The sequence below is a fragment of the Strix aluco genome, chromosome 3 (assembly GCF_031877795.1).
Source record: "Strix aluco isolate bStrAlu1 chromosome 3, bStrAlu1.hap1, whole genome shotgun sequence".
Lineage (NCBI taxonomy): Eukaryota > Metazoa > Chordata > Aves > Strigiformes > Strigidae > Strix > Strix aluco.
Window position 1 is genome coordinate 118,971,442 of NC_133933.1, and position 14,520 is coordinate 118,985,961.

Below are 14,520 nucleotides of genomic sequence, written 5' to 3' on the forward strand. Positions count from 1 at the left end.
CTAGAAATGCTCTGTCTCTCTTAGTTGGAAACAAATAAATAGCTAAGAGTAACTTCTTTCACCAGTGATTTCACCTTATTTTTTTCCTGACTTTACACTGAAAAAGACTTAAAACTATCACTTGGGCAGTTAAAGGTATGAACTGTTTTTAAGCAACTACTCTTTCAGTTTTGAGGTGCTGCCTCTTAAGAGACAATAGCAGACTATGACCGAATGCATTCCCTATCAATCAAGTCTTTCCATTTGAGAATGTCTTTAATGTTCCTACTGCACATTCATGGAATAATACTTAAAGACCCCAGAAAAAAAGAGACAGCGGCCAGTAATTCTCATTCTAATTCTGACTATAATGTCACACCAAGTAGAAGATAAAGAGGGAAGTTAAAATTGACAGAAAAAACAGTCAGAAAAGAAAGAATATACAAAAACCTCCAAAGTTAATGCTTGACATGGAGAAAAATCATTAGTGTTTAATTTAGTTCCGTATTACGTACTCCTGATCGCAAGCAAAAGCTGAAGAGACAATTAATTTTACATAGCTTTGTTTTTCAAAGAATCATAATGTATTAGAAGCTTGATTCAAAAGGAAGGTAGGATTAGCTCCCATACCAGCAGGATGCATCACAACAGCATTTCATCATATAATCCTTGCATAAAAACAGTCTTATGCTATCATTTATAGCCAGCAATACCTTTGTTTCAGGCCAGCAAGCTCTGAGAACAGCTTCTGTCCTGAAGTACACAAGTAGCTTACTATCCTCATCACTGAGATGGAAGGCTTGCTCCAGAATTTGCAATACTCTGATGCGAGGCTTCACTGCTAAAGAGTTGTCACCACAGAAAGGTCTCAACCACTCCAGAAGGTCATCTGAAGAAACTACTTTCTCCCTGTAATTAAACAATAGTGTGTCAGTCTTTGGTAATCCTAATGAAAGTACTACATGTATTTTCAAAGCTGTTAACAAGTACATTCAATACATAACAAATACATAACACTGGAAATGGAAGAGCTCACCTCTGTGAGACTGCAGAGAAACTAGCCCTTGTAAATCAGGTGCCTAAAGCTAAGTGGTGTAAGAACTTTTCTGAACTTCAAAGAAGCATGTAATACCATAGAAATCCACATACAACTTGACTGACAATTGTATAGTAACGGTGCTGGATTCCAGCACCTGAAAATCCAAGCCTTGTTATGGTGTCTGGTCCTGACTGATATTTTCACACTATCTGACTTTATGGAAAACCAGCTTGACTGCTTGGATTTTAAGTATGCCATCTTTATAGCTGATGCTTATTCATATTGCCCTATATTCTCTTTCCTTACAAATCCCTTCTTTACATTCCACATACACAAATTAGTTTCTCCTGATTGTAGCTCTAGCCATTTCTCTTTTTTTCTGTACCATTTCTAGCCAGCTTGATTATTATATATTCTAGTTTGATAATTATTGTAAAATACCCATAATCCCTAGAAAGAAAAAAGAGATGTTAAAAAAACCTAAGTTTTTGGGTTTTTCTGACTTGGTTATTTAGCAAAACTCTGAATTACATAATTTCATTCAAAAACTTTATTATATTGAATACATTCTAACTGTGTGAAAGCACTTACAGCACACAGATTACCATGAACCCACCAACCACAAGCAGTTGCAGACAGAATAATCTGTTATGTCCCTTAGAGGCTATAAACTAGCATGTAACAAATCAGTAAATGCTATTCTGCTATCTTTCAGTAGTATTTTGAACTAAAGGTAATTTAAAAAAAAAAAAATTATCAAGAAAGTGGTTCCAGGTGGAGTGTGATTTATAACTAATGTTCCCTTATTTGTCTTAACAAGACAGATGGGAAAGTAATATCAGACACAAAACACCAATTTAACCTGTCTTGCAGCTCTGAAATAATAAACATTGACAGCTTAGGTTTTCATATTACAAGGATTTCAATTTTAGTTAGGCTTTATATTGTCTGAATGATGCTGTTAGCTCAGAACTTCAGCTAAATTAAACATGCCTCTGCTAAACAGGTGGCATTCAAACTGTAAATTAAAAGTTTGGGAATTAAGAGGACCTGCTGGAATATTTCAAGAGTTTTGTAGAGCTCACACTTGATGTTTACACACGTTTTCCTGAAGGAAAAAGTTATATTTTGTAAATCAAATAGCTGAGGTTTAAGGCAATAAAGAAGAAGAAATATTTAAATGAATGTAAACAATCTCTTGTAATCACAATGACTTTCACTCCAGCTTATTGTTTCAGCAGTTAAATGTTGATGAAGTATACAAATAAAACTGTCCAGAAAGTGCATCTCAGAATAAAATAGTGCCAACTCTCCCATTCTACCTTAGAATACTGCAAATGAGATTTACTGTAGATTGACATGAAGTCAGTCTGCTTCAGTATCCAATATTTAACTAATTTAACATCAGTGGAGAAGCTTCCACACAATAGTGTAATTGGTTTTGTGTGGCTACCAGAGAGTATGGGGTTTTATTATTATTACCATACATGAGTTCTTAGTTTGTATGCCTGCAAAGAAAACTTTTTTTTTTCCTTCCTTCTTTATCTTTACTAGAAATGCAATGGAAAATGTCAGCGAAACATACAGACCATTACGTGACCCAAAAGAGGGGGGAAAAAAAAAGTGATGAAGCATCATACAGCATTTACGAAATTGTTTCTGCATTATACCCTACAAATATTGGCAAACTTAGATATCTAAATTCAGATATCTTAAAGTGAGTCATTACTGTTTGTAATTTATCTACTAAACTGAAACAAAAGCAGTGAAGTACTCCTGATAGATACAATCTGCAGTAGTCACAGCACTAAAACCATTTTTCTCAAATCACCGTAATACAGAGTTATCTAAATTTTAGGTTCAGTGACTTACTTTATTCCAAGTGATCAAGTAAAAGCTTCTGTCAGGGCTCAGATTTTGAACATGATACATGATAGCCTGTTCCAGAAGAGTCTTAGAAAATTAAGTGCAAACCCATTATATATAGCCATGAAGAAAAATCATCCATATTCAGTATCATACTTCTTATGAAAGCATTGAAGGTATCTTTCAAAGTCTTAACCAAAGAATACATACAGGAAGTTCTTACCCTTTTTCAACACCTTCATGCACTGCAGAAACAATGCCTTCTAGGATTCCAAGTGGATCTTTCACTAATGTAGATGAGTCACCATTTCCACTGTTAAGGGAAGACATAAAATTACCATTAAAATGGTCTTAACATCACATCTAATTCTACCTGTAAGATTTACATGAATTGTTTAATAATTATAGCAATTTTCTACTTTCCCTGCTTAACTAGTACCTTTATTTTTATGTCAGAGTAACACAAGGAGCAACAAAAAAAGTGGGAAAGAAATACTAAAATATTTAAGTGAAACTTGAAAGAAAAAGAATAGTTATAATTTAACACTTTTAACACAGGTCAGCAAAATATAAACATGTAATCTCATTATTTTAAAGATCTCATCAATATTGACTAAGCAGATTAAAGATTACACATAAATGTCACCATCTTTTCTTTTCACATATCATCTTGCAGTATCACTACTGGTTTAAAACAACTTGAGTGTAACCTGAATCAAAAGAATCCTATCTGCTGATTCAGCAGATTTCTTTGCCCGCTCCCACCTCTGGGCTTCATTTTCCGTTGGATCAAACAGGTTCAAGATTACCAGAACCAAGAAGATTAAGAAGTAGGGAATACGTGCTCAAGAACAGCATGTGAGAAAGTGGAGGGTCAAGTCACCCATGAAACAACATCCACTATGCATGCGTAGGAATAGAAAAATGTGAATCACAATGCCCATCAGACATTCCAGTTACAATACAGTGCTCTTCTGAAGGTCAAAAGGTAGTAAAATTTTGGGGAAAAAAAAAAAAGCACTCTAAGCTTCACTCATAATGCAATGAAAATGACATTTTCTGCTAAGATTTTCAGCAAAACAAACCTAAGATGTGATTTGGTGCTGAAAGAGGGAGGGATTTTGCACTGGTACTCCAATAAAGCACACAGTGTCTCTTCATGGAAACCACTGCAGAGGCAATGATGCCTGGATGAACTACAAAAACAACAGCTTTGCCTAGCAGAGTTTGTCAATCCTGCATTAAAGAAAGAAAGGCAAATAGTTCCAAAGTTAGCTTACTAAAGATGACTCAAAAACCCGGAGATAAATGTATTTTCTCTGCAGTTCATCAGCATATCAAAGCTCTTCTGCTACTAAAAATGTCAGCCTCTTCCCATATGATCTCTTAATAAGAATGAATACATGTCCAGACTACCCTGACTGTTCTAAAGCCAAAATACACTGTATAGCTGATAATAATGTGCAAAAATAACTGCAATATTACACATTTTTTGTCAAGAGTTATGAGTGTTTATAATTGTCATTTTTACTTCAGTAAGATAAAATATATTGCCTAAAAAAATTATTATATTATATGGCATTGAGACCTGAATTTTTATAAACACTAATGTCTTCCTGCACTCAGAACGTTCAACTTCTGTATTTTTATTTTTATCTTAATAGGTGTCCAGCACTTCAGTGAAAACCAGATTTAAAACCAACATGTGACTCCATTCAGAACAGATGCAAGGTAATTTGTTGCATGATGAAACCTTAGTATATTCCTTTTATATTGCTCTACTGCACTCAAATTCGAAGTAGGAGAGGAAAGCTCCTAATGCCAGCCTTTTTCTCAAAAAATACTTTTACATATGACTATGATAGAAATCCCATTCTTAATACCAATACTATCATATAGCACCTAAATAAGTTTTAAAAGAGTGAATTTTAAAACTAGGTATTTTCCTAAACATCTTCAGAATACTTGGAAACAATCAAATTATAATTTATAGTACAGAAACATCCAGGATTTTAGACTCCCGAAGAGACACAACTTGTGTCCAAAAGATAAAATATATTTTCACAAAAAAACACACCAAAAATTTCAGTAAAAAAAAAAATAAAATAAATGTATTTCTCACAGAAAAGGAGACACAATTGAACTGAATACTCTGTTATGGAAAAAAATAAAAATTAGATTACACCAGTGTTGCAGAAGTGTGGCAATGGTAAAAAGAACAGCAGTATTAAAGTAATCATTTTATGCAAGCAGCTACATGTATTAGGAGATGGTTTCAAATTTGTTTTAAAATTAAAAAAGCTAAGAATATTTAAGATATGTTCCCAGAGAAAAGACAGATACAAGCCACTCCATTAATGTTCTGTTTACAAGCTAGATTTAAATTTTCCTGTATTATTATGTTTTTTATGTTTTTTGAATTAAGTTTGTAATAAAAAGACATCAACAAAGGGCATCAACATGGCATATCCAAAGAAAACTAGACTACTTATAAAGCTTGCATATTAAGAAGAGAATGATGATTGAAATAGAAAAGAATAGGACATGGAATATAGAAATGAAGATCTTACAGCTCTACTTACCCTAAATTATCTTTAGTGTACATAAGCAATTTCCATATCAAAGAAGACTGACCAGCAAACTCTATATTGGGTACCCTCAATTTTAGAGATTGGTTCTGAACAGTCCTACCACTTGCTCTTCAAAAACCCTTCATCTCTCTAATTAGAAATGAAAGCCGTTAGCTCCTATTGCAACCAGCCTCTGAGCACCTCAAAAAAATTCGGGTCAAAAGAAACATATACAAAAAGTTAACGGACATTTCTGAAAACAGAAAACCACTATTTTAGACAGTGCATCTGTGAAGCCAGTTCTTAAGTACAATAGATGTATGAACATTTACAGAAAGCTTCAAGTTTGTCACGTACAGACAGGTACTATTCTGCTACACGGAAGCAAAGGAGAAAAAAGGTGAATCGGTAACAGTGAGTTACTGTTACCTAGAATAAGAAAGTATTTTAAAAAGAAATCTAGAAAGAGTGGAAGCTAGCATTCTTTTAAGCTTAATATTGCCTTTACTGCCTAATGGTTAGAGAAACTAAAAAGAGATTACAGCTCATGAGACAAATAATTGTGTCAAGTTTTCACAGATTGTTGCCTTGTTCTTTTCTTAATAATTAATGATTAAAAATAAGCAGCGAACAGAAACAAATACAATTAATGAAGGATTAGTCTTCCACACAGATTATATGCTACTTTACGCATGTTTTAAACAACAGAACAGGATTCAGTGTTCACCTCAAAACTCCTAGGTATGAGCCTGGCGTAATTACACTGATAAAGGCTTATTTTGATTTCAGTTCAGCTTCAGGAAAAGTGATGCATATTTAATCAAGTTCCTCAAACACAATAAAGTACAAAGAATGCTTGAAAGGAGAATAAATTAACTTCATCTAAATCTTTTAACCTAATTACAGTATTCATTCAAAATACCTGATATCGTCTTACTTCTCCAGTCTTATTTTCCTCTTTGTGTTTCCTCTATGTATCAGGAAAATAAGAAAATAATATATTGGTGGTGTGATCATTCAAAGCTGGGGAAAAAAGTCATAATGCCAAACCATCTTTTCCATCAGAAATACCATGAAATTATGATATCCAAATTACAAAATTGCTATGTATGACCCCTGCTCAAGTGAGATGAGATAGTAAAAAATCTGGGGTTTCCTTCTAGGTTAGCTACTCAGTCTCACAAAGCTGGTGTTAGCTTCTTCATCAAACACTGGCCATTAAACAAGAACTCAAAATTTCACCAAACCTTTCCTGCTCATTGTGTGGTGAATACTTCCAAAATTTCATTAAATGCTACATCCACCTGGACACCTAAGAAATTTATGACCTGCAAATGAAGGCCATAATGTCTTCAACAGACAAACTGTCTTCCCTGACTAACCAACCACAAACATCCCTACAGTTATGCATCATGGGAAGTCTCCAGCATATCATGTGAGTGATCCTCGGTAATGGATTAAATTGAATCTTAGATAAGTCTAATCAGACTATTAGTATCACCAACATCTTTTGGGTGTTTTTCAGAAGTTCAAGAGAGGCAACTGGTTTTTATTTATTGTAGCTGCTTCCATAGGCAAACAAGGAAGTGTCCAATACATATGTTATATAAAGTACGCAGATATGCTCTGCTGGAGAGATTTTATACATACCAGTGCAAGAGTTTCTACTCTGAATTTTGCGTGCCAGAACAAGAGTCAAGGGAGATAAAAGTAGTTAACAGAAGTGAACAATACTGCTCTTGAAATTACAATATAGGTACTTAATATTAGGGAAATAACTGTATGTTACATTTAACAAGAAGTCTGTTTCTGAAAAGCTGTCAGAGTTTTTAAAGCCTCTGATATTGTATGCTGTTGAAAAAAGAAGCCAAAAAATAACTTAATTAATCTTTCATAAAGACAATACTTTCTAGAAGGTTCTTCTGCGATAGTCAGTAAATACACTAATAAAAAAAGATGTTTTACTGTGTTTGAAGGGGGGTTGTAGTTAATGAAACTGAAAGAAAGGATGCATATTTTCAGTCATAGAAGTGGTGAACTGATGCTGAACTTTCAGGCAAATCAATGACACTACCATTTTCACATCCATACAGGCCTGTTTCACTTATGGTTACAGTACCTTAATTAAATTACCTGTCACCGTAGCTACAGAAAATCCAAGGTCAGTGTTATAACCTTACAACTGCTACTTTGAAGGTTAATTGTCAAGGAAGCAATTTTCTGACATGATCTCTTTCAAAACTATTGTATAAATTAACCACACTGTATAACATATCAAAGCTACAATAAATAAACCTGAAGAGTCTTTCCTTGAAATGCTGCATTTATTGACTAGTAGTCTGTCATTCCAGGTACACAGGCAAGACTATACTACTTTAATTGTAGTTTTTGCCCATTACCCTGAAATGCGAGTATTGCTCAAAATGCAGTTAATATATTTTAATTTGTGTTCTGGTCTAGCTTGAAAGCTAACATGAGCATAGGATAGAGATGTATCCAATTTTATGCACAGCAACAACATCAATACCAGCAGGCTGAAGAGATGCCACACAACAACCTTTCTTTTAATTGCTCCCTATATTCATACTGCTGCTACTTTATAATATCCTCTTACTGAATTTCACAATCGGGAGCATATTATTTCAAGTATTTCCCATTTTATTTTATACTAGATTTTTACCTCATGTTCTTTATCACTGTAGTGCACAAACTTTCCACGGGTCATGAATGACATGAAATGATCTTCCTTTTCCCCCCAAAGAAGAGATGTTAACAAAAAAAAAAAAAAAAAACTCCACTGATCACATTAGGTCACATCACAGCTTCCAACTAATTCTCCCATCTTTGCCACTGGAGTTTTCTCTAATTTTATCTGAAGCTTCCAACTAATTCTCCCATCTTTGCCACTAGAGTTCTCTCTACTGCAGAGACAGGCATTCCCTTTTTTACTGGAAAGTGCTGTATAGGAGTTACTGGTTATGGTCTCTGCCCCAGAACTTTAAATCAACTTGCAGACATTCCAGCCTTGCAATGTATATGAAGAATACATAATTCAGTTAACAGAAAAATGTTGATAAGAAGCAGAGTAGAAACGAGAATTTTGATAGGTTTCTCATACTTTGCATGTTAATGAAACTCATTATAGATGAAATAACCGGACTTTGTGAGCTTTATATCCAGATGCATCATGCTGTTATATTCCAGTCAGAAACAGCAGGACAGTCATTACCTAAAGCCAAATTATTGTTCATCAAATGGACAAACCCAGACAAGACAGACAATATTACTTGTGTTGCTGTGCAGAAAGCTCTACCATCATTGAGGATGCTATGAGCACTCAAACTGAGTGACAAGAGAAATCAATTTTCTGCCAAAGAGGGCTGAAGACACTTTGACAGGCTGCCTTCTTTTCACCTGTGGCACTTCAATCTGCTGTAATATACACATACATGCTGAAGAAAAGGTATACAGCCACAAATTATTTTCCATTCTAGACTTGTTTCTCTATTTCTGGTATGTACATTCAGATCATCCTGCCCACATAATTTTTCTGCATGCAGGAGAACAAGATAAATTCTCAAAGTTATATCTATCTAAACTGGTCTTAGAAGTGATAAACAGTGTCTAGCAGCTATCTAACAACAGAATACTCTTTTGTACTTGTTGCATGTGTTTCTTTGGAACAGAAATACTTCAGAAGAGAGTTTTGTATGAATAGTTAAATGAGAAATATCTGTTCATTCATCACGGATGATACAAAATTATCTTCCACCCACCCCAAAAAAAAGGGGAGAGAAAATATTTCTACTGAAACCACTAGGTTACAAATACAGTGCTATTTCATTTGGAGTATTCACAACATCAAAGACCCAGTCAGGAAAAAGCAACAGGTAGCACTCAGCAACATTAAATCCAAGAGAACATCCTCAAATGAAAAAAAATCCCTGATGATTTAATTTCACCGGACTGCAGAAAAAAAAGCCAAAAGCAATACTTTTATACTGCTCTGAAGGAGAAAAAGCATCATGGACAGAAAGATTCTCAAGACCTCATTGATAATTCTGACAACAACAGTGGCAAAAAAACCCCTCATCTCAGGCTCTCTTCATTCTGTGAACACGAATACCCACAGGGATGTAGATATAAAATCCCAAAATTTCATTTTCTGCTTGCTGTCTTGAGAATCTCAAATCTCAGCTCTACTCCAACGGCAATGGGGACTGAGTGTGCTCTTTGGTTAAGTTGTTCTGACAACCCTTACAAGTCATTTTCAACATATACTTGCCTCATGGATTGTCATTTGAGCCCTCAAGCCACATCCTTTACCACTTCACCACCCTAATAAATACCTTCAGTTTTGCTGTGTGTCCTGGTTTCAGCCAGGATAGAGTTAACTTTCCTTGGGCTGAGAGGGAGCACAGCTAGAGGGCTGGGCATGGATTGATCATTGGAGTATTCCGTGTCAATGTCACTGGAGTATTCCGTATCAATGTGATGTCAGGCTCAATATATAAGGGGAGCATGCTCTTTCATTTTCTGCAGAACTTCTGGTGCGGTTGGGATCATTGCTGGGGGCAGGCTGCATACCGGCCGCCAAATAGCTGCTGTATATTACCCGTTTGGACTTACTACTGTTACTGATGTTTTGCTACTATTACTAGGGGGGTTTTTTATTCAACCTATAAATTTCTTTTTTTTTTTTTGTCCCTCCCCTATTTCACCGGGTTGCGGGGAAGTAAGCGGCTGGCCATGTGGTGATTGGCTACCGGCTGAGTTCAACCACGACACTGTGGCAGGTAGAAGGTTGAACCTTAAAGGACATGCTGAAGTCTCACATTACAGGCCAAAGGAACTTTATAATCACTATGGCTACAAAAGTGGGCAAATCTCTTACCAAATCTTAACAGAGGGTATTATGAATGGCAAGCTGAGCTAGAACTGAGCATTAAACAAACTCAAGGAAAAGCACCTTATTTCACTGAAAGGCTTTTCAGTGTGCTTAGCTTTCCTTCACCTGTGTCCACATCCTCACCATGTCTGTAAACATGTCCATAAGCACATATTTTTAACAGTTCTATATTCCCAGAGATGACTACATTGTCCCAAATGCCAGACAAACTACAACAGTTTCAGCCTCAAACTTGTGAAGAAAAGCCATGTCCCTTCTGGGCTTCAAGACATGAAGTACAGAGGCTGCAGCTAACCAAACAGGCAGGACTTCAATGCAGGACTCTTCTCCCTCTCCCAAGACATGACTAGTACTGAAGAAATGCAATATGACTACAGTAGTTTTAGACTGTTTCTCACAAGTACTAGAACTGTAATTTGAAAACAAGACTGTAAAGAATATATTCAACTAAAGGATCATCATATTAAAGTTAACGCAAACTTTAAACTGACAGTTGACAAGATTAAGATGGTCAGCATCAACTGTATTTCATGCTCCTTTGTATCATCCAGGTCTTGCCCAGATCTCAGAATTATTCAGGGATGTGTAAGTATAAATTGTGTGGAAGATATTTATTTTGCATTTTCTGTTCTTCTAGCCTATTTCTCCATAATTTTAAAATTAAGAGATGACTCAGTTTCCTGGGGTTGCATGAACAGGTTGGTTGTTTGGTTTGTCACGCCACGGAAAAGACAATTACTGAGGTTTGAGGCTGTGAATCCCAGCAAAAGATGGAGACAAAGCCTTGCTTCTGGTACAGCGTGTGGGGATTGCTCACAGCATGATGGCAGTAAAACCAGCAAGAAATGGTAACAATGACAACACTGAAAGAGTTGAGCAGAACAATCCCCTTCCTTACACTAGAAACCTGTTTCTCTCCGCAAAGTTAGCAGGTTGGGGATTTTTTTAGTGTATCATTGTATCTTTTACGTGCTGTAGGAAGCATAAAACACTCACACTTGCTGTTTAATTTGGAGGTAGGTGTAACAAAAAGGAAGGTGGAAGAAGAAAAGCGAAAACCTCTATGGAGCATTCTTTAAGAGAACAAAGAAAAATGTATAGCCTATATGTTAATGACAGATAAACACATTTTTCAAAACCTTGCAAATAAAAACCAACCAACCAAACCAACCCAAAAAACAGCTCCCAGAAATACCCCAGCAATTTATTTCAAAGATGGAAATTGTACTTATTCCTGTAAGACTAGATGTTGTAGCAACAGCCATTGCTAGGCCTCTGCTGCCTAAATACCTGCACAAGGTACCCATTGTTTCCAATAAATATACCTTCTGACTCTGTTTAAGAGGGAAGAAGTATGTGCAATTGTAAATTTGCCAAAAATTCACAAGTGCACACACATGTAATGGAATATTGTAAAGCCAACTTTTTAAGCTGAAAACTACCCTGCAGTGAATAGGATGAGTTTTGTAGCTTGCTTTGTTTAGATTTCCCAGGCTTCCCAAACTCAGAAAAATATAACTGTCTTATCTGAATATGAAATTATAGGTAAACAGGAGCATAAAAAATCCAATAACTCATTTCCTGTTACTGCCCAATTTTCTGAAAAATCCAGACATTCAAAGCAAACAAGTACTCACTATTAAAAAAAACAGCCAACCAACCCACCCCAACCTAAAAAAACCCCAAAAACCCAGAAGAAAGATTTCTGGACTTAATCGTGGCAGTGTACTTACCTTAATATAGATACTATTTTTTTAATAGCACATTGCACAATATCCTTGGGAGAAAGACCTAGATCTCCAACAGCCACTTGTAACAACTGTTGTATCATGTCCAGGGGTTGACCATCTATACACATAGCTACTGCTTGGTCATGGATTTTTTCTTTTTCTGACCTTGACAAATCATATAAATAGCCGTACTTCTGTAGTGTATCCTGTGAACAGACAATTTTTGAACACGAATCAGTGTACTCTTTATTTACAGGGCTGTATCATTCAGTTTTTCTTTCTACATTTTCTTTATACATTACGCAAAAGAAAAGATTACGGAAGTGAGTTTTCAAAAACCAGGTCAACAAAAATGAAGGTACAAAACATTAATAAAATATGACAGAAGACTGATGTCCATCACTGCTAGTCATGGTAACACTCAAAACAAGCACCTGATCAGTAATCATTACCTGTTCGCTGTTTTTCAAGTAAGTGATAAAACTATGAGTGAGTGTTTCCAGATGAGCAAGAGATTGCTGCAAGTGATTCAGAGTTTCTTCATAAGCAACTGATGGATTTTCAGCATCTTGCATGTCATTCTCAGAAGTTTTTTTTCTTGATTTCTCAGAAAGGTGTTTGACTGCCTTAATAGCCTTCTTAGTCAATTCTATCCTGGCTTCAACTGGCAGCTGAAAAAGATTACTCAATATTTAATCATTCATCAACTGTACACTACTAGTTGTATTACAGCAGTGCCTAGACGTCAGGCGGCTCCACTGCTCTGCAGCACAGCATAAAACTAAATGACGTTTTTTATGAGAAACAACTTTATTTCTTATTAGTCATTTATTTAAAAAGGATCAGTATTCCATTACTTTCTCCTGTGTTCCTTCTTTTTACTGATGTTGAAACTGGCTCATTTTAAACCATATGAAACTTCTTTTCCCTAATGATATTTATGATCTTTGTAGACTGCCACCTTATGATCTTTGTTTCTTAGTTCTGCATTGAGAGATGTCTGGAGATCGTTTTACAAGATTAACTGAAAATCCCAAATGCTGAAAATTAACTTAAGGTTAGTTTTGTCAGGTTTAGATCACTGTCTGAAATATATTCCTAAAACCATAATCGTAAGCAAAAAAACCTGTAGGAGGTCTACAACTTTTAAATCAATCTGTTTAACACACAATTTATACAAAACAGCAAGTTACTATTTTGAAAGACCTGTACAACTAGATGTATCTAGCCATTAAACTGAACCAAGAAAGTCTGGGGGTTTTTTCCCATTATACTTCTCAAAGTCTGAATTTTTAAATGGAGTCACACATACAGTGAATTAAGTTTTCCCTTACCCCTCCATCTAGCATGAAAGGGTCATTCCAGTGCATGAGAACTGAATTTAGGACTTCAGAATGGAGCCTGGGCAACACTCACAGATTCCCAGGCTTCTAGAAACCAAGAGTATATTGGAAAAGGGTATAGCTGGAAATACTCTTTATATAGACAGTACTTGCAGCAAACTGTTGTGCTTTTAAGTCACGAAAAGCACAGCTTCAGCTGTAAGTCCAAAACAAAGTCTGAAATACGATTTAAGAACTTCATGTATAATTTGTTAGTTTATAACTTCGAGAACAGTTTTAAGGATGCTTGCAATATACTTTCCAATGGGTAGGGGTCTCCTCTGCCTAAACCCACAGCATTAGGCACTTTTAACATCAATACTGGACAAAGACATATAAACAATTTTAATTTTCAAGTTGAAATGAAGCACCAGAAATAGAAAACAAAGCTTGAATCTATATGACACATTGAATAGGAAAGAGGCTGAATGACCATGGAAAGAGGAAAATTAACTGCTGTAGCACTGTTCATAAGGAAGTCAAAATGATGTTTACATTGGGAATTAACTATCTACTTGTAAAGCCACAGAAAGCTTGATAAAGATTAGTTAGCAGAAAGTTTTGCACCTTATATACTTCCCCCACCAAAAACACACAGCGAAAAATGTAGGGTCTACTCCTGGTTTTTCATGCTGTTGCTGCGAACCACTCTAATGGTCCTACAGGACATTTTTAATGATAAAAGCAAAATGGATGGACATTACTGTAAGAGCTAAGAAAACTTACCACTATTAACAGGGTAATTACAAAGAGTATTCACCACTCAGTTCTAAACACAACTCAGCTCCATTCCCATGAAAAGTAATAAGTATGATTTTGTTACTTTGAAACAAAATTGATAAGGGTAGAGCAACTGATGTCATCTACCTGGCCTCACGCAAAGCATTTGACACTGTCCTACATGACATGCTTGTCTCTGAACTGGAGATACATGGACTTGAGGGATGGACTCCTCAGTAGATAAGGAATTGGCTGGATGGTCCCACTCACAGAGTTGTGGTCAATGGCTCAATGTCCAAGTGGAGAGCAGTGACAAGTGCCGTTC

General features: G+C 35.7%; 1 protein-coding gene across 4 annotated transcripts in view; it reads right to left on the reverse strand.

Annotated features, from left to right (window-relative positions):
- NBAS (NBAS subunit of NRZ tethering complex) overlaps positions 1-14,520 on the reverse strand; it is a 189,549-nt gene that overhangs the window by 43,358 nt on the left and 131,671 nt on the right. For all 4 annotated transcript variants that reach the window (XM_074820084.1, XM_074820083.1, XM_074820081.1 and 1 more), the window contains 4 exons: positions 12,546-12,764; positions 12,097-12,299; positions 3,108-3,197; positions 693-888 (listed from right to left, as the gene is read on the reverse strand). In XM_074820084.1, the coding sequence (XP_074676185.1) occupies positions 693-888; positions 3,108-3,197; positions 12,097-12,299; positions 12,546-12,764 (708 nt within the window). The remainder of the gene's footprint in view (positions 1-692; positions 889-3,107; positions 3,198-12,096; positions 12,300-12,545; positions 12,765-14,520) is intronic.